At 37.0% G+C, this 19,567-nt stretch overlaps 1 protein-coding gene across 6 annotated transcripts in view; it reads left to right on the forward strand.

Moving 5' to 3' along the window:
• Positions 1-1,560: 1,560 nt before the first annotated feature.
• The window catches only part of LOC100261599 (lysine-specific demethylase JMJ17), a 44,655-nt gene continuing 26,648 nt past the window's right edge, over positions 1,561-19,567 (forward strand). For 5 of the 6 annotated variants that reach the window (XM_010662455.3, XM_010662463.3, XM_010662458.3 and 2 more), the window contains exons 1-7: positions 1,561-3,200; positions 6,903-6,960; positions 7,492-7,614; positions 9,278-9,335; positions 9,456-9,595; positions 18,562-18,720; positions 18,827-18,913. In XM_010662455.3, the coding sequence (XP_010660757.1) occupies positions 1,864-3,200; positions 6,903-6,960; positions 7,492-7,614; positions 9,278-9,335; positions 9,456-9,595; positions 18,562-18,720; positions 18,827-18,913 (1,962 nt within the window). In that variant the 5' untranslated portion in view covers positions 1,561-1,863. The remainder of the gene's footprint in view (positions 3,201-6,902; positions 6,961-7,491; positions 7,615-9,277; positions 9,336-9,455; positions 9,596-18,561; positions 18,721-18,826; positions 18,914-19,567) is intronic. The other variant, XM_019217013.2, reaches the window with a different exon arrangement.

Here is a 19,567-nt window from a genome sequence, read left to right on the forward strand (position 1 = left end):
AAGACATGAATTAAATGATAAAATCAATGTCAATACATTAAAGGAATGGTAAATAGACAATTAAGTCAATATAACTAAATGTAAATGATTGTTTGCTATTATGATTCATGGATCTTGATTAGCAGAGGGTTCATTTTTATTGTTTATAGCTAAGAGTTTATGATACGTTTGGTATTTTGAATAATCATAGGTTTGTGAATAGTTTCAAATCCATTAAATATTTCATCTATAGTAGCGTAATTATAATTAATTTATTGAAGTTTATTTTTATAAATAATTAAAAAAATATAAGTTGACCAAATATTGCCTATTTTGTTTCTAAATCCTCTATTTTATTTACAACTTAAAAAAATATATTTTTTATTTACTTTTGAAGAAATCATATTTAATATTTGTTGATTTACTTTTGAAGAAACCATATTTATTATTTTATATGAACAAACACATGAGCTATTCATTTTCAACATCAAAATCTTTTAAAATAGAATATTCATGTGATATTTATTGCATTATTAATATTTGATTATTTTATTGTGATTTAATATTTGTTTATTTTTTTTAAGATATCATATCTATTGTTTTATATGAATAAACACATGCACCCTTGCATTAATTTTGATCATCAAATTCTTTTAAAATAGAATACTCATTTCATGTTTTTTGGGTTATTAATATTTGATTATTTTGTCATGATATAGGGTATTAATTTGATTATTTTGTTATGATATCGGGTATTTGATTGTATTTTTTTCATCAGAGTTGTTATTGAATCTTTTGTTATTTAATTATTGTATTTGTTGTACAATTTAGATTATAAATTTCATTTATTAAAAAAACATGAACATTAATTAAAAATCTTAAAAAAAAAAAAATATTCACTAATATAAATACAAAATATTTTAAGTATTTTTATTTATAAAATAAACCTTATTAATTATATAAGATTACTAAAAATTCTTAAAATCATACATAAAACAGATAAAAAAAAAGGATGGGCACTTACCATATATTAGAATTTCTATGTTCCAACTAAAGTCCTAAAAACAATATTAAATTAATTTAAGGAGTACTAATTAATTGCTGCTATTAAGTTAAGAAAATCCATCTTCTATGGAATTTCATAAAAAAAAAGTCAAGTTTTAAATATTAAATTATAAAAATTTCCAAAGCGATAAACTCAAACTATCAACTTCATTTTTTTTTTAATAATTTCCTTAAAAAATTATATTTCTGATTAATCCCAACCGTCGGTTCTGAGCCCAAACCGTCTCTCCAAATCTCATCTGGGAACTCGACACGTGCAACCAAACCCGCGAAAGTACCAGAAAGGATTCCTCACGCGCTCCGTAGTCCGTGATGTGAGGAGACAAGATGGACGGTCCACGTTTCACCGGATACAACACGGCTTCCACTCAGATGAGCGAGTAGGTTGGCGTGTGGAATATTCGCGTAGCAAGTAAAGATTCCGTCAAATATCGCCTCGATGCATGCGGCGAAAAAAACCAAAAGAGATGGAACACTATAACGACGAGAAGAAACCCATGACCATTTTCGTAATTTCGCTGATTTCTATGCCCTAAAATCCAAAATCCCCTCTTCTCTCAACTGCCTCTTCGCAATACCACTTCTCCCACGAAGACCATTCTCATTCTTACTCTAAAATAAAAAGGACTTCTGGAGAGAGAAAGTGGGAAAATCTGAAACCCTAAACCACTTGGAGCTCTCAGACTGCAGAGGTACGCTTGAAACCCTAAATTTTACTGTAGCTGAATATTTAAAGTTAGAGCTTCATGGTTTGATATGGATGTGTTTATGTGACGTGGGTGTGGTTTCGCTGGTTTATGCATATGTGTTGTGGGTTAAATGGGGAAGGGGAGACCTAGGGCAGTGGAGAAAGGGGTGTTAGGGCAAAGTTCAAGTGTTTCATTATCAGGGTCACTGGGTATACCACCTGGGCCCGTGTATTACCCCAGTGAGGACGAGTTTAAGGACCCTTTGGAGTATATATACAGGATCAGGCCAGAGGCTGAGCCATATGGGATCTGTAGGATTGTTCCACCCAAGAGTTGGAAGCCACCTTTTGGATTAGATTTGGATTCTTTCACTTTTCCAACTAAAACTCAAGCTATTCATCAGTTACAAGCACGGCCAGCGGCCTGCGATTCAAAGACATTTGATTTGGAGTATAATAGGTTTTTGGACAATCATTGTGGGAAGAAGTCGAAGAAGAGGGTGGTTTTTGAGGGGGAGGAGTTGGATTTGTGTAGATTATTTAATGCGGCAAAGCGGTTTGGTGGTTATGATAAGGTTGTGAAAGAGAAGAAGTGGGGGGAGGTTTGTAGGTTTGTGCTGTCAGGGAGGAAGATTTCAGAGTGTGCGAAGCATGTTCTGTGTCAGTTGTATAGGGAGCATTTATATGATTATGAGGACTATTACAATCGATTGAATCATGGGGTAGTTAGGAGTTGTAAGAGAGGAATGCATGGGGAGAAGAAGGGCGAACATGGGGTCGAGTCTTTGAGTTCCAAAAGAAGGCGGAGAAATACTGATGGTGAGAAAGTTAAAGTTTGTAAGGTAGAAGAGAAGGAGGAAGAGTTTGATCAGATATGTGAACAATGTAAAAGTGGCTTGCATGGGGAAGTGATGCTTTTGTGTGATAGGTGTAATAAGGGATGGCACATTTATTGTCTAGCACCCCCTTTAAAGCGGATTCCCCCAGGGAATTGGTATTGCTTGGAATGCTTGAATTCTGATGAGGATAGCTTTGGTTTTGTGCCGGGTAAACGTTTCTCATTGGAAGCTTTCAGGCGTGTGGCTGATAGAGCAAAGAGGAAGTGGTTTGGGTCTGTATCCCCCTCAAGAATGCAAATAGAGAAAAAGTTTTGGGAAATTGTGGAGGGATTAGTGGGTGAGGTTGAAGTCATGTATGGCAGTGACTTGGATACTTCTGTATATGGGAGTGGTTTTCCTCGTGTAAATGACAAGAAACCAGAATCCGTTGAGGATGAGATTTGGGATAAATACTGTGCTAGCCCATGGAATCTCAACAATTTGCCCAAGTTGCAGGGTTCGATGCTTCGAGCTGTCCATAATAACATTGCTGGTGTAATGGTACCCTGGCTGTATGTTGGAATGCTATTCTCATCATTTTGTTGGCATTTTGAGGATCACTGTTTCTATTCAATGAATTATCTACACTGGTATGTATAATGTTTGACTTTATACCTCCTTTCCTTTTTAAGTATGATGGTTCCTTTTTCATTCTTATTATTTTATTTTGTCTTTTGCAACATCTATTTCTGAAATAAAGTAGGTCTTATTGACAAATTTGATCCATTCAGATTCATGGTAGTCTAAACTAAAAGGGTCCTAATTACGTGCATTTAGTTGTGAAGAAAGTCCGTGCTCTGTGAATGACACAATTGAAAACTTGACCAAATCTCAATATGAAGAGGGAGATTTGAACTGAACTTAAGATATAAAACATGTTCTGAGTGTGCCTGAAGTTCATTTCTTGTTATATCTTCTGTGTTATACTTGAGAAACCCCAAAGGTTAGGATATGGTCTATAGCATTCCAAATTTTCCTGGATCTAAATAAGGAACAATCTCAATGGAAATTGCTGGTGTTTTAGAATCCATATCCTTATTCATGGAAGTACACATTATGAGCAAAAAAAGAATTTTCAATATGTTAGAATTCAATATAGTTTTTTTGATAGATAAGAAGATAAACAATATTAAAAAGGGCTGCCGAAAGAGCGACCCATAGAAATCAATATAAATCAAAAGCCTTTTTCTATGGGTCTGAACTCTTTCAGTTTTTTTGTACCACCTTTTTTTTGGGATCAATACCAAGAAAGTGGTGTTTAAAGTTTAAACTTCTTTGGAAAGTGCCTTGAGTGAAGAACTCCTTAAGAAGACCCATGACCTCAAACTTAATGATATTCTAACACAACTATTGAAATGATGTAGTGAAACAATCTGACCCAGGGCCTTGTCCTCGCATAGATGGGAAAGAGCATTAAAAACTTTCCTTGATAAAAGTTCCTCCAAGCTCTTGGAATTGTAGCTCCCCAAAACCTCAAAACTCGATCCCCCAATGCTTGCTCTGTAATCTCCTTGTTGAGAAAAAAAAGAGAGTGGGAAGCTCTAGACACCCCATCCGTAATGTCGCTCTCTTCTGATAAACTAGCATCATTAACTTGCACTTTGGTCAACAAACTTCTCTTCCTGACCGCATTGGCCATTTTGTGGAAAAACTTAGTATTCCTATCTCCATCTTTAACCAAATTTCTCTAGTTTTTTTGTTTCCTCGAAGTTTCTTTCATTGAAGCCTCTTTGTGAATTGCTCAAAAGCCACCCTTCTAGTTTCTACCTCCTCAGTCGAAAGAGGAGAGACTCTATCCTTAGAATCCCAAAAACCAATAAGAGAAAGAGCTTCCGCCTTCCTGATCGTAATATTTGCATAGGCTTCTTTGTTCCATACCGTAAGATCCGTTTTAAGAGCCTTAAGCTTCAATGCAAGACATTGATCGCTAGATTTGATTCTTCATATCCCTTCTACCAACTTGTAACAAGGTCTTTGAACCCATTGGCTTTGAGCCATATAATATCAAATTTAAATGGCATTTTGCCCTTTCTTACCTTTCCACCCATAAGAACAATGAGACAATGATTAGAAATTGGCTAAGATAGAACAAAGTGAGTTAGGCTCGAGAAATGGTCCTCCCACTCTTCTAATGCCAAGAAACGATCTAGCCTTGAGCATGCTCCCACTCTTTTGAATGTTGCGTTCAATCTTCTCACAAAAGAGCCATCCTCAAAGAACTCTTTAAAGAAGCTCATCATCTCATATTTAACAACCTCCAGGTAATGTTGCCAAAATTTCATAGTGAACTCATTTGGCTCAGAGGCTTTATCCTCACTCAAGCTTGAAAAAGTAGAAAAAACTTCCTCTAAGAAAGGAATCTCCAATTGGCTCTCTTTGTGTACTTCGTGTGTACTTGGTGCGCCTTTCTTTGCGCTTTTAATATATTTGCTTATTTAGCTATCAAAAATAAAAAGAAGAAAGGAATCTCTAAGCTCCTTGAGTTTGCACTCTCTAAAGGAGCAAAAGACATCTTGTTGATGCTAGGCCTCCTATCACTTGCCTTAGACAATCAACCACAAAAGGGATTTGCATCCCTCTCCTTTATATTTGCATTCTCGAAAAGCCAATCTCCATTCACTCTTATCTCTAGCCATGTAGTTTTTTACCATTTTATGGAAATAACTAGGGTTTTCTCTCCCTACTTCAACCATAATTTTCTTGACTTGCCTCTAGGAGATTTATTCTTGTATGACCCATTTGTTATTCTTCCACAACCACCCTTCTAGCTTTAACTTGTCTACAAAAAGGATAGAAAGGACTACCTTCCAGTCCCTAGAGTCCTAGAAACTAATTTGATTTAAGGCCTCTACTTTTCTAATTGAGACATTTCCAAACATCTCATTGTTTCAAGCTTTTAGATCTTGCTTCAACGCTTTCCAAGCTAACACATGGCTGAAAGAGCTTTTGACATTATAACCCGTCCACCTAATTTTCATCCACTCTATGAAATCCTCTACTCTTAGCCACATATTTTCAAACTTGAAGGTAGGTGTGCCCTTCCTCATCCTACCTTCATCTAACAATATTAGGGAATGATCATAAACTGGCTTGGGCAAGATGCTTTATAAAAAGCACTAAAGTGGCTTTCTTAATCTTTTGATACAAGGAACCGGTCCAGCCTTGATGAAAATTGATTATTCAAGCTGTTGAATGAGATATAAAGCTCTCTAATTAGGGGTAGATTGCACAATTTAGCTCCTCAATAATCCTTGAGAACTGCCTTATAGTGGGTGAGCACTGGAGGCAATTCCTCTTTTTACGAAGGAATTTGACCACATTAAAATCCCCATTGATGCATTGGGATCATTTCACAACTCTCTAATGTTAGCCAATTTTTCCCAAAGTTCTCCCTCTCCTTGTCCACACACCCTAGTAAAAATCTAAACAAAATCATCCTTGTAGCTCGTGAATCAACAGGAAATGGAGTGGGCACCCATTTCCATCTTGATCAATTCCAAAATCCTATTATCCCATAAAACTATCATACCTCCTCTTTTTTTTTTTCCTTGATAAGTAAGAAAACTACTACACCTCCTGTTGTTCCCCTGGTTTCCATAGCTCCCCACTCTAAGAATCTGCCCATCCCTAGGCTCCTGATCAGTTGCATTGACATATGTTGTACCTTTGTTTCTTGCAGGCAAATAAGATCAGTCATTTGTAATCTAAACAAGGATTTAATTACGTTACACTTCTTCCTGTCATTTGCCTCTCTTACATTCCAAGATAGAACCCTGAACTTCATTGACAACTAGTTTTATTGGTGCTTTATACAAAAAAAAAAAAAAAAGGAAAAGAAAAGGAAAGAAAAATGAAAGTCATATATGCACAAAGGATGCAAAACTACTTCTCAAACTCTCCCACTTCTCTCAGTTAAAAATCCTCCTTATAGTTCTTACACCACCATCCTGTCAAGTCTTGTCTTCTTAATGCCTCCATGCCATGTCATGGAAAATGGATTGTGTGACCTCTCCTTGCCAACCATAGATACTTAAATGCATTGATTGAAATTCCATTTTTTTCATGGACATTGCACCAAATTAAAGTTTTCTTCTCCATAATGGCTTTGTTTCCCTTGCTGATTTGCTAACCTGTGAACCACCAAATAGATGCTCCTGCCTTGAAGGTAATATAATATTCGATTTGCTTTCATTACTTCTTGTTGCATGTGGTGAAGCAACCTCTTCTATTCCTTTCTTAAGACATTAATTAAATGCTCATTGGGTTTTGCACTGCTTCTCATATGTTCTCAGGGGAGAGCCAAAATGCTGGTACAGTGTCCCTGGTAGTGAAGCCATTGCTTTTGAGAAGGTAGTTATTTCATCACTTGTCTCTGGAGGGAGTGGGGTTGGGGAATGTTCCTTTTGCAATAGTTGTCAACTAAGTCCCATGATAGTATCTTCACTTCATCGTGGACATGGAGAAACACTTTTGATAGAGATTTCAATTTGATGAAATTAACTAGCTTATATCATTATATGCATTCATTAGGTCTTGAGATATCCCTCATTTTACTTGCAAGTTAGAAGATTTCTTTTTTGTGTTCTCTTGTCAAAATTTTTCAAGGAGGGGTATGGTGGAATATTTTCTGTATTTGATGAGTTTCTGCTTTGTTTCCTTGTTTTACTCTCTCTCCCTCCCTCTAGATATGACTTAAATTTATTCTCTTAGGTGAAAGTAGGTTATTTGAAGCTTGGATGGTTATCTGGTGTGGCAAGGGTCCACACCCGTTTGATGTTTCTACTACTGACCGACATTTCTTATAGTGTAATATTTATGCCAACCTAATTTTTTTATGTCAAGAGAACAAGTTTGTTATCGACACCCTATACCTTCCTGTAGGTGATGCGGAACTGTCTTCCTGATCTATTTGATGCCCAACCGGATCTGCTCTTTCAGCTTGTGACCATGCTGGACCCATCTGTGTTGCAAGAAAATGGAGTTTCTGTTTATAGTGTAATTCAGGTTTGACATTCAAGAACACATTCTATTTTCTACAATTTTCCTCTGCTGGGAAAACACATTTAAATGGCTTATTCAAATTATAAGTGATGGCTCTTTCTAGATGAGGGTTCTATGGGAACATGTGGTCCTAATACTGTGTTAGTGTTTATCTTCATTTTGTTGGTTTTACAAAGAATTTGAGAAAATATACTGTGGGTATTTCATCCTATTGATATAGGAAAAGGGTATCAAGGGGGAGAGGGGGAAGGGGTTGTGAATCAGGTTGCTGTTTTTGAACTGTTTTACGTGCATGTTTAGTTGCAGAACAAGGATGAAGAAATCTTTTTTTTTTTTTTTAATAGGTAAAGAGAAAGATCTGTTAAAAAGAGGCGCCAAAAGAGTGACTCAAGGTATACAATACCTATACACCCACTACCAAAACAGCAAAAAAAGGGAAAAAAAATAAAACATCCAAACAGAAGGGGCTAAAACAACCTCAACAAGAATCCAACCAATCAACAAAACTAACGAAAGTTAGAGCATAATCATCTATAAACAATTTTGTCTTTGACCAAAGGGAGTAAACCAAAGAACATTTTAGTCTTTGGATCGAAAGCATGTCATCACCGAAGGCCATTTTATTCCCCACCTTCCATACCATCCAATAGATGTGCAAAGGAGTTGCTTTCCAAACCTTTTTGTGCTCTTTGCCCACAAACAAATCATGCTAACTGAGAAGAGTCTCTTTGAACGATGAAGGAAATATCCAAGACCCTTGTTTTAACACAGTGAAGACACCCTGTCCAAAGAAGAAGAACATCTCCCGCAAAACCCTTATTTTAATACAGTTAATAAGGAGGTGGTCTATGGTCTCTTTATTCTCATGGCACATAAAACATCTATTTGCTAGGGCCCACCCTCTTTTTTGAACTAGATCCAAGGTTAAAGCTTTACCCCATGTTGCCTTCAGCTAATCTTAGGCTGCACCCATGAGTTCCAAATGCTTCTTGAGGGGAAAGAAGAGGAGTCGTCCAACACTAAGACGTTGTAGAGAGATTTGACAGAAAACTTGCCACTCTTTGTTTCGGTCCAAAGTACTGTATCTTCCACATCTCCACACACTCTCTTCCCATGCAACTGCACTAAAAAGCTCCCCACCACATCCTTATCTTCAAGATAGTGCTAAATCTTAAGATATCACTATTGAAACAGCCAAAAGGGCCAAAATATTTACATTTTTTTTTTGGAGCATAAATGAAACCTTGATAAACTTCATTTTATCAGTCTCTTCACTGAAGGAAAAAAATGTCAGAATTCCCTCTTTTGAACTTACAGTATGTTTTTAAAATTGGAAAAATTAGAAATGATGAATTTGAGGATTTTATCAAATAGGTGTTACTGATTGATATGTTGGAATTTGGATTGGTTCAAAATGAATATACAACCTATGTTTTCTGATCCTGAATTGGTTCTTTTATCGATTGTTGGTTTTTTTCCCATCCTCCAGGGTCTTGTTTAGCATATTTGGAAAATGTGTTTTTTTTTGCATATTATGTTGACATCCTTTTCCTGTTTAGTACTTTATTTCCTCTTACTTCTTTGGTTACTTCAAATGCATCACTTGCCTCTCTTTTGCATTGGATACTGTTATAATTTAATTCTACACATGCTTGCTCTCTGTTAGGAGCCTGGAAACTTTGTCATCACCTTTCCCAGATCTTATCATGGCGGTTTCAATTTTGGTGAGTATACCTCTTTGTAGGTCAAGAATGATTCATTGATGAAGGACTTGGTACATTTTAAATGGATCTTATGTAGCAAACATTCTTTGGAAATCTGATAATACATTTTGACATTTGCAGGCTTAAATTGTGCCGAGGCTGTCAATTTTGCTCCTGCTGACTGGCTTCCTCATGGTGGATTTGGAGCAGAGCTATATCAGCTGTATCGGAAAGCTGCTGTTTTATCTCATGAAGAGCTGCTCTGTGTGGTAGCCAAGGCTGTGAGTTCTCTGACCTGCTGTATATTTATTTGTTTATCCGTTTTCCTTTGGAACCACTGTAGTCTGTAAGAAACAAACTGTTCATTTAATAGAAAATGGAAGTAGCAATTCAGAAAAAAATGGATGAGTTATCCTTCAAAGAGTGATACAGGGATAAAACCAATACAAAGGAAGCCTATAAGAAAAAATTTAATGCAAAGGAAAAGAAAGAGAAAAACAACAGAACAAAAGAGCAGATAGTTTGTACCCCTCTGATTATTGAGTTTATAATAACCACTTTTGATTGTGTGGTTACCTAGGGGCCCTATAGTAAATAGGTTTTCTGCTTTTAATTGGAGTTATGTAGTGGTTATGTCATGGGAGAAGGATCGCTTTCTCTCTCTCTCTCCCTTTTTTTTGTATGTACTTATTTCATGACAAAGAAATGTTTGTTTCTGATAAAAAAACAACAGAAGTGCATGATGTAGGATCTTAAAAATTCCAAAACTATAGAATTTTATTTGTTGTATAGTGTCAAAGAAGACAAAAGAGAAGAAAGAAAAGAAAGATCCTTGGCACCTATCAAAGAAAAGAAAAAAAAAAGAAAGATCCTTGGCAATCACATTAATCCTAGGCAATCACAACTAGGATTTTCCATGCAATCACATTTATGAAAAAGACAATCAAACCCTTGAAGGAAGTATAAATAGATGCTGAAAACTTCTATCATGAAAATTTGTGTTCTCACTTTGAAATGCTCTTATGAGTCTCTTTTCTAGTATGACAACTTTTCTAATAACTTACCTTTCCTTGCTTGAATAGGAAAAGATATAGAAAATGAATATTCTTTAAAAACTAAAAGTAACATCTTTTGGATAGATAAAAAGCAATAGTATTGAAAAGTGCCAAAATGGGGCGCACCAAAGTACACATGATGTATATAACGGTCGCCAAAAAGTACTAAAAAAAGTGATGAAAAAACAAAAAAATACTACTTCCTTCTAACTACACCCATCTTTCTCTTATAAACAACTTGGACCAAGAAAACAATCCACATAGAAACAAGACTTTCAGTCTATGATTAAAGAGCTCCATATTCTTAAAAGATCTTCTATTTCACTCCTTCCTAATTAGCCAAAAAAAAAAAGCATAAAGGGCAATTTCCTAAATCTTTTTCCACTTCTTCCTGACAATAGAGCCATGCCAACCTAACATAGTCTCTCTGATAAAGAAATGCATCACCCAACAAATACCAAAAATAAAGAACCATAGTTGTCAGAACACCCTTGCATTGCTGCAATAATGAAGAATGTGGTCAATTGACTCCCTGTGAGTGTGACACAGGAAGCATCTATTCGCCAAAGACCAACCTCTCCGTTGTAACTAATCAAGAGTGAACGCTTTTCCCTAAGTCGTCTCCTAAGCAAAGAAGCTCGTCTTAGGTGAAATCCAAGCATTCCACGCAATACTTACTGGGAACTAATGTGATCTCCCCTCCTCCAGGCTAGAGTAAAGGGGCTTAACAGGGAATGTTCCACTCTTTATCTTCAACCAACACACCTTGTCCTTTCCTCCCTCTATTACCACCTTAACAAGAAGCCTTGCCAATAAGTGATTCACAATCTCAATCTCCCAATCGTTTAGATTCCTAGAGAATTTGGGAGTTCAAACACCTCTTCCATAAGAGTGAGACCATAAGTCCACTACCTAAGCCTCTTTTGAAGTAGCTAAGGCAAAAAGGGAGGGAAAAAAAAACACTTAAGGGATTGTTGCCACACCATATATTCCTCCAAAACTTTACCCTACTCCATTGTCCACAGATAAAGAAATTCTACAATTAACTATCTTACGCAACTTTCTTATGGCCTTCCATAACCTAACACCATAATCATCTCTTATTTCCTTAGAACACTAGCCCCCTTCAACTTTCCCATATTTACTGCTTATAGTTTGTCTCCAATACACCTCCTTTATGTCGTAAAGCATCCATTCCACTTGCACAATAAGGCCTTGTTGAGTGAAGAAAGACGTTTAACTCATTGGCCTTGTCTCCTCTTATTTGAAGAAATAGTGGCCGACTTCAATAGATGAGGTTTTCTCTCTAAGGTCCCTCCCTAAAGAAAATCTCGTTGAATTTGCTCCAATCTTAACCTCACTATGCTTGGCAAATGGATCAAGGACAAAGTAGACCGACAAGCTAGAAAGAGTATTCGTAATCAGTGTTAGTCTTCCCCTTTTGAAAATATATTGCCATTTTCACATTACCAATCTTTTATGGAACCTCTCTTCCACCCCATCTGAAGCCCTCAAAGAATTATGAAGGGCGCCTTGAGGAAGGCCTAAATAGGAGGTTGGGAGCACACCCACTCTGCAACCTAACACAATAGCCAACTCCTCCATGTTCTCCACCCTCTCAATTGGAATGAACTCACTCTTGATTAGGTTAATTTTCAAATCTGAAATGACCTCAAACCACATAAGTAACCTATTTAGGTAGTTGCCCACTCTACATTCTGGCTCACCGCACTCTTCCACTACCAGCCTCCACTTGAGGAACCTTAAGACAATCCACTTCCAAACACTCCCCTCTGAAGCCCGAATCACTTTCCCTATCACCATTGCCCCTTGACACCTTTGTAAACCCCTTTTTAGAGGTGTTGGCCACCTCCCACCCTACCAACCTGCTCTTGCAATCAGCAGGTGACACACCCATAACCTCCTTTTTCCCCCTTGAATATTGGCTCCTCATGCACTCAGCGCGCATGTTTGACCCTCACACTCAACCCTTTCCTTTCAGCCGCTGATTTTGAACTTTGGCTCCACCAAAGAGAACCAAGGTGGTAGTTCCCACCATAGTTGTACAATGAAGACAACCAAACCTTCCACCACCTGTAATGTCCTCAGCATGACACTTCAATTTGAACATACTAATACTCTAACCCACTGTAAGTGCTACCAACTAGCAGTTCCCTCATCCACTGCTATAAAGTCCACAATAGTCTCTTATCTTTTTGAAAATATTTCGGCTCTAAAGGTGAAAAGGGAATCCTACCACTATCACCTACACTTCCTTAGCCTAACCATCTTTCCGGAAGCAACCTGCCTCTGGGCTCCACCTCTCTAGATGTAACACCTCCTTAAACCTTCTCAAACCTCTTAAGAGCACTCTCTCCGAGTCCAAGAAATCCTCAAAGTCAGACAATATTAGAGCTCCTCCTAAAAGAGAAATTTTTCACTCCCTTTCTCATTGGCTAATTAATGGCTTCCCAACTGTTTAGCAAGCTTAAAACTAGGCCAGCTTTGTATACCTCAATAGGGTTGGTTCATGTTGTTTTTTGTTTGAGGGTTGGTAGCTTTGTATACTTCCTGTATGCCGTGAGGCTATTTGCCGTTTTATATATATCATTTGCTTATCAAAAAAAAACTAGGCCAGTATTAGAACCCTCACCCTACCTCCCAATCGGACAACACCTCAATTGCTTCTTTCTGTTTTGAACATCTTTGGTCCCCACCTAGATCCAAATTGCTTCAGCCACCTTACGATGAACCTCCTAGCAACATCTACATGCAAACCTTTTGTCCCATCCTTTGAGCTGAAGCCAACCTCCACAATCCTAAAGTAGGATGGGGTGGGAGGCAACCTTGCCCCAACAAAAAGATCTACACCAAGATGATGAAGTTTCTTGGCCAAAATAGACCACTCCCCAGGTAAGCCTCTTCCTTTTGGAAAACACAACAAAAATCTCTTAGCCTCCACAAAACTAACCACACAAAAAACGAATCTACCTATGTTCTGTTCAAACAGTCCTCCATCCTGAACTCTTTACCATTTTCCACCTAGACTTTTCTACACTGCTTTCCATCTTCATCCTTGCAACAAGCTTCCACACCCTCCAAAAGATGACACAAATTGCCCTCCCCAAACCTAATCCATGAAGAAAAGCCTCTGCTTCTCTCCATGATTCTCCCTAAGAGCTTCCCTCCAACCTTCTCTAAAGAGATTTCAAAAGATTTCTTTTGATGAATAAGATTTCAAAAGATTTCGATTCAACAGAAAACCAACACCTTCCTCCTTTCATGATTCAAACTTGAACTTTCCTAATATAATAAGAACCCTCCTTACTTATCAAAAAAAAAAAAATAATAAGAACCCTCATTTCTAATGTTGTTCCCCATCAAGACAACTCAAGGTGGCATATTTCTTTGGAAGTAGAATATTGTTAGAGGAGAGGTCAAAGCTTTGATTCTCAAGCCAAGTCAAAGCTATCATTAAAGTGGAGGGTCTATTGATCGTCTCTTCTTGCATTGTTTGATGACTTTGGGGCTTTGGCGTTATCTATTCAGACATGTCGGGATTGTTTGGGTTTCATCTAGGAGTATGTTCGATATGATGATCATTTCATATAGGGGTTTGGGAAGCTCCAACAAAGGTAAGATCCTTTGACAAATAACTTGTGACACATTGCTTTGGATTGTGTGGCGGGAGAAAGATGTTAGGATTTTTGAGGATAAGTGGAAGAGAACTGAGGGGTTGTGGGATTTACTTCTTCTATTCCTCTTTTTGAAGCTCGTGCTCCGAGGCTTTTAAAGGCATTTCTCTTAGTATTATCCAACTCAACTGACTTTCAATATATAAATCAAAACTTTTGTATGGATTCCTTGTATAGCATAGAAGGTCAATCATATTTTGATCAAGTTTTTTTGTAATAGTGGGATGGACTTCTAATCCTTCTCTTGTTTTCATTAATATAAATATATTTCTCTTGTTTCTGATAAAAAAATGGAGCTATGATTCACAAAATTATGAAATGAGGGAATTTAAAATGGACTCCTTATGAAATGAAAAGGTAAAAAAAAGAAATGAAAGTACTCGCTTTTGAGGCCTGACTTAAATGGGAAGAGTTTGGGGTAGGGATGGAGAGGTTCCATGCACCAAAAAGGAGTTACATATCACCCATGTAAAAGCAAAAATAAAAATAAAAAGAAACTGATCCTCACTCTCCAGAAATTCTTTGGAACCTTAAGCAACCAAAAATTAGTCATAAGACGTACTTCAGCTGATTTGTCAGAATTGGACATAACTTGCCTATAAAAGGCACATAATGTCTGGAGTTCTCAAAGATACTGTATTATGTTCCTTGTAAATGCCACAAAGTACAAAATGCATATATGGTCTTCAAACAAACAGGTTACAACCAGCCACTCTAAAAGGTTGTTCCACTGGAAGGGCAATGATCCAACATCCATCGAAGAGGGAAAACAAGAATGCAAAGAAATGATGGATCAGGAGATAGGCACGCATGAAACAAAAATAAAATAAAATTGAATCAGGAGATAGGCATAGCAATCAGGTTGGGATCGACTGTCACTAGGAGAACATTAAGAGACCCAGGCCTGATCTAGGCTTGGGACTAGATGTTGGTTAGGTTGGGCCAGAAAAGGAAGAAGAGAGGACCTTGTGTAGATGATCTTTGGCTTAGCTTTGTGGTATGGTGATGGCATGGGATTAAGGAGAATCATGGATTGAGTCCTCTTACATGCAAAAAAGGGACAAATGAAAGGGGTCTATGTGATACATGTGCCAGGGCTGTTTTTTTAATTTTAGGGATGGGTTTGGTCTCTAAATAGAAGCTGGGCTGGGCCTGGTTTCAAGCCTTGCGCCACACTGCCATGCCTATCAACAGGCCATACTCCTGTTCCCCACCTCTCTTGCACATGAACACCGACCTCCACATGTGTCATTTTGTTTGTTCTTGGCCTGGAGCTTGTGGATACTGGTTTCTGCAAATTTTTGGTCAGTTTCTGTGCTCCTCTTGAAGGATAACTCACCCTTCTTGCACTTTAAGAGTTCACTATAATCAATTGTTTGTTTTTGATAACAAAAAATGAAAAATACCCACCACGCTAATGCTATCCAAGTGATCCATTTTCAGAACTTCGGCTGGCTTAGACAGCACATAGAAACTTAAACAACCTTAGTTCGAAGCGATTTTTTGCTTCACTGAATCACTGCTCAAAAGTCCATTAAACATATCTTATCAGTGGCTTATCTGGAAGCAACTTGCCTCAACTCTCTTCCATATGAAAAAACATCTTTGGCATAGTATGCATGGAACTAAGTGAAGATTTTCAAATAAAGCAATAGTAGGTTTGAGCTCTTAATTCTGAAAAATTCAGTAAAAGTTCTTGACACATAATCCACTGCAAGAGCACAATGGTCTTGATCAACTTGAAAATGGTCTGAAAGCTAGAACCTGAAAACATCTTCTCATCAAATATCATATCAAAGGGAAATGCATTCTTTGTACCTTTTAATGGATATTACTTTTAGGATGGTTTGAATTATGATCCTGTGATGAATTTTATGTCATGTCTTTATGATTGGGTAACTTCTTAAAAAGGAATCCGACATCAATCAAATTCTAAATTTTGTAGTAATTTTTTTAAATAGGCAAATAAAGTAGTATATTATATAAAAACACCAAAGAAATAGTGCATCAAAGTACCTAGGATGTATATAATGGTCTCCAAAAGGCAGAAAAGAAAGGGAGCACAAAAACCACTCCCTCTCTTAGTGAGAACCCAACCAATCAACAAAATCAATTAAAAGCATTGAATGTTTAACTATCCACAACTTACTCCACAATAGAAGCTTACTAAGAAAAGTTCTTTTCAATCTTTGGTCATAAAACTCCACATTTTCAAAAGATATTCACAAAAAAGAGTGTCTCTCCACACTTTCCTTTTTTTTTTTTCCCCACAAAGGAGCCATGCCAACCTAAGAGAGGCTACATGATAGAGGAGGATATCACCCAAAATCTGCTAAACAAAGAAAAAAATACCTGCCATATAACCCTTGACTTGGTATAGTGAAGGAGTATTTGATCAATGGACTCTTACTCGACTTCACAAAGAAAGCATCTGCTTATCTGCAACCACCCTCTCCTTTGAAGCCGATCTAAAGTAAACACTATCTTAGTTGGCTTTTTAAGAAAAAATAGATAGTACCCAGGAATTTCAAATTACTCCCATTGGAAAAAGAATTGATCTCCTCGACTCTAGGATAGAATGTAGAGCTTTGACGGAATAAGTTCCATTCCTTGAATCCAACTAAATCACTCTATATCACTCATTTTCGATTCACCACCTATTCTTGTAGTCTACATAAGAATCTCTCTATGTTGTCCAACTCACAATGGTTAAAACGAGAAACATGGGTTCTAGTGGTACCCTTCACGCCTATAAAAAAAAAAAAAAGTGGTCCCCTTCACTTGTGTGGTCCTATAAGTTTGCCACCATGTCTCTTTTGATACCATTAAGGCATACAAAGAGGGAAATTAAGCACACAAAGTCTCACCTCCACACCACGTATCCTTTCAAAACTTCATCCAACTCCCATTACCAATAGAAAAAAAAGGCTCTACTATTAAAGAGATCACAATTCTTCCTAATAATTTTCTATAACTCAACCTCATAACCATCTCTCATTTCACAAAACCACCACCCCTTCTTCCTTACTAATTGACTTGCTTCCAAAGAGCCTTCCTTTCGGATTCATAATGCCAATTCCACTTACAAAGAAGGGCTTGTTATGCAAAGAGAGACACGACCATCTTTCTTGTTCATGGAAACAATTAATCACTTCAATAAATGTTGTTTTTTCTCTAGGGTCTCACTTCCCAAAGGAAGTTTCTTTGAATGTTTTCTAGCCTTAATCTAATTTCTTTGAATGTTTTCTAGCTTACATCTAACTTCCCTTAGAAAGTTAAACAAGGACATACAATAGATGGGAAGTTGGATAATGTGCTTTGAATCGGAGTGAGCCTCTCCTCTTTGGGAATATATTGCTTTTTCTACATTGTCAACCTTTTATGAAACCAACCACTTTTCCTCCCTAGACCAAGCCACCATTGCTTTAAAAAAGGCACCTAGAGGAATACCTTAGTAAGTAGATAGAAACCCCCCCTCCTTGCAACTTATCTCAGAGGCGAGCTCCTTTATGTTATCTACCCTTCCAATTTGAATCAACTTGTTCTTCTCTCAAGTTTATTTTCAGCCTTGAGATGAGTTCAAACCACTCGAGCAACGCTTAAATGAACCATCTGATCTTGAGAAGCCTCATAACAAGCTATAGTATCATTAGCAAACAACAAATGAGACACTTCGAACCCCCTACTTTCTCTCCCCCTCACTCCAAACCCCTACAAGTAGCCTACCTTCTTGGTGCTCTTAAGAAGACGACTAAGGACCTCCATTCCTAACACAAGTAAATAAGGAGAAAGGGGGATCTATTGTTTCATGCCATGGGAGCTTTGTAAAAATCCAAAAGGGCTGCCATTAATAAGAACTGATAGCTCTGTTGTAGAAATGCATCATTTAATGCATCTGATCCATTTTCGGCCAAATTCATCTTTCAAGAATTAGTAGCAAAAAGCCCTAGTTAATGTGATCTTACGCATTTTCAATGCCAAGCTTGCACATAACTCTAGAGTCATTGTTTTTCAACATAGAGTTGATAGCCTTATTAGCTATACACACTACACTGAGAATTTTTCTTCCCTTAACAAAAGCATTCTGGGACTTGTACGCCACTTTTCCTACCACCTTCTTTAGACTATTGGCTAATGCTTTAGGTAGAGCCTTATGCAGAGTTCTTTTCTCTGATGCATTGATCCTCAAAGCTACAATTTTTGTTGAGTCATTACTGCATTTTTTTTTATCAGTAAAAAGAAAATTATATTATAAAAGTGCTTGAAGTCAGAATTGCCTTTTTATTCTTAGTAGCTTTATATAAGGAAAAAAAGGCTCCTTATTATTTTTATTATTATTTTTTTTTTTTTGAGTGTTGTTCAATTATCCAAATCTTTGGTTATTTTTAATATTTACTGCTTAAGACACTGCATGCTTTTTCCTGTTAACTTGAACTTTCAAGTTATCTCTTTGGGGTGTCAGTTGCATCTGCTTGATTCTCATGTTGTTATTATCAGAATGACTGTGATAGCAAAGCATTACCTTATTTGAAGAAAGAATTGCATAGAATATATGCCAAGGAGAAAAATTGTAGAGAGGGACTCTGGAGCAATGGCATCATCAAGTCATCTCCTATGTCACCAAAGAAGTGTCCTGAATTTGTGGGTACTGAAGAGGTATGTGATGTGTGTAGGCTTGTTGATTCTGATTTTTTGGCCATATCCAACTAATGATGTTAAGGTGATAATAGTGGTGATGCATATCTTATGATGGCTTGTTTAGGATCCAACATGCATTATATGCCAGCAGTACCTGTTTCTTTCTGCTGTTGTTTGCTGCTGTAGGCCATCTGCTTTTGTATGTCTTGAGGTATGTGACCCTCATAAGTGTTTTTTAAATATTCAAATTCTATGTAGTATCATCGTAATGTTACCTTTTTTTGGCCATATGTATCTCCACCTGCAAGGTGTTTTGTGAACTTACGAGAAATCAAATAAAAAAGAAAGCAACTTTTTTACAGTTTTGTTTTTTTCCTCCTAACTGCCAGCAAAACAAACCCTGGAGAGCTCTTTATAGTTTTGTTTGGTTTCTTTGGTTTCCTGCTGTGTTGTCCTCCTCCTGTTGAAACAGCTATTTGTCACCTAGTTTTTTCTTGCTGAAGTAAAATCATTATTCAGAAACAAGAAACCAAAACTTGTCTTGGATGTGAGTTCTAAATTATTATGAGATTGATTTACCATGGGACAAGTTGATTGGAATATGGAGGGGGAAAATCAAAACATTGTCATTCTCATTTAATTTTTGCATGATGGAAAGCCTTAGCTTTAGCTTCTGGGGCTTGTTAATTTATATTGTTCATCATATATACATCATTTCTTGTCATTTCTGTTATTACAATTATTCTTATTGGTGTTATCATAGTTTTAAAAGGTGCCCTTTAAACACTTTTAGGCCCAAAGTGCAGCCACTCCTTAATCATAGCGCTTTACTTGCCAAGACATGAGTTTTATTGAAGAGGCACGC

The sequence above is a fragment of the Vitis vinifera genome, chromosome 2 (assembly GCF_030704535.1).
Source record: "Vitis vinifera cultivar Pinot Noir 40024 chromosome 2, ASM3070453v1".
NCBI classification, from domain to species: Eukaryota; Viridiplantae; Streptophyta; class Magnoliopsida; order Vitales; family Vitaceae; genus Vitis; species Vitis vinifera.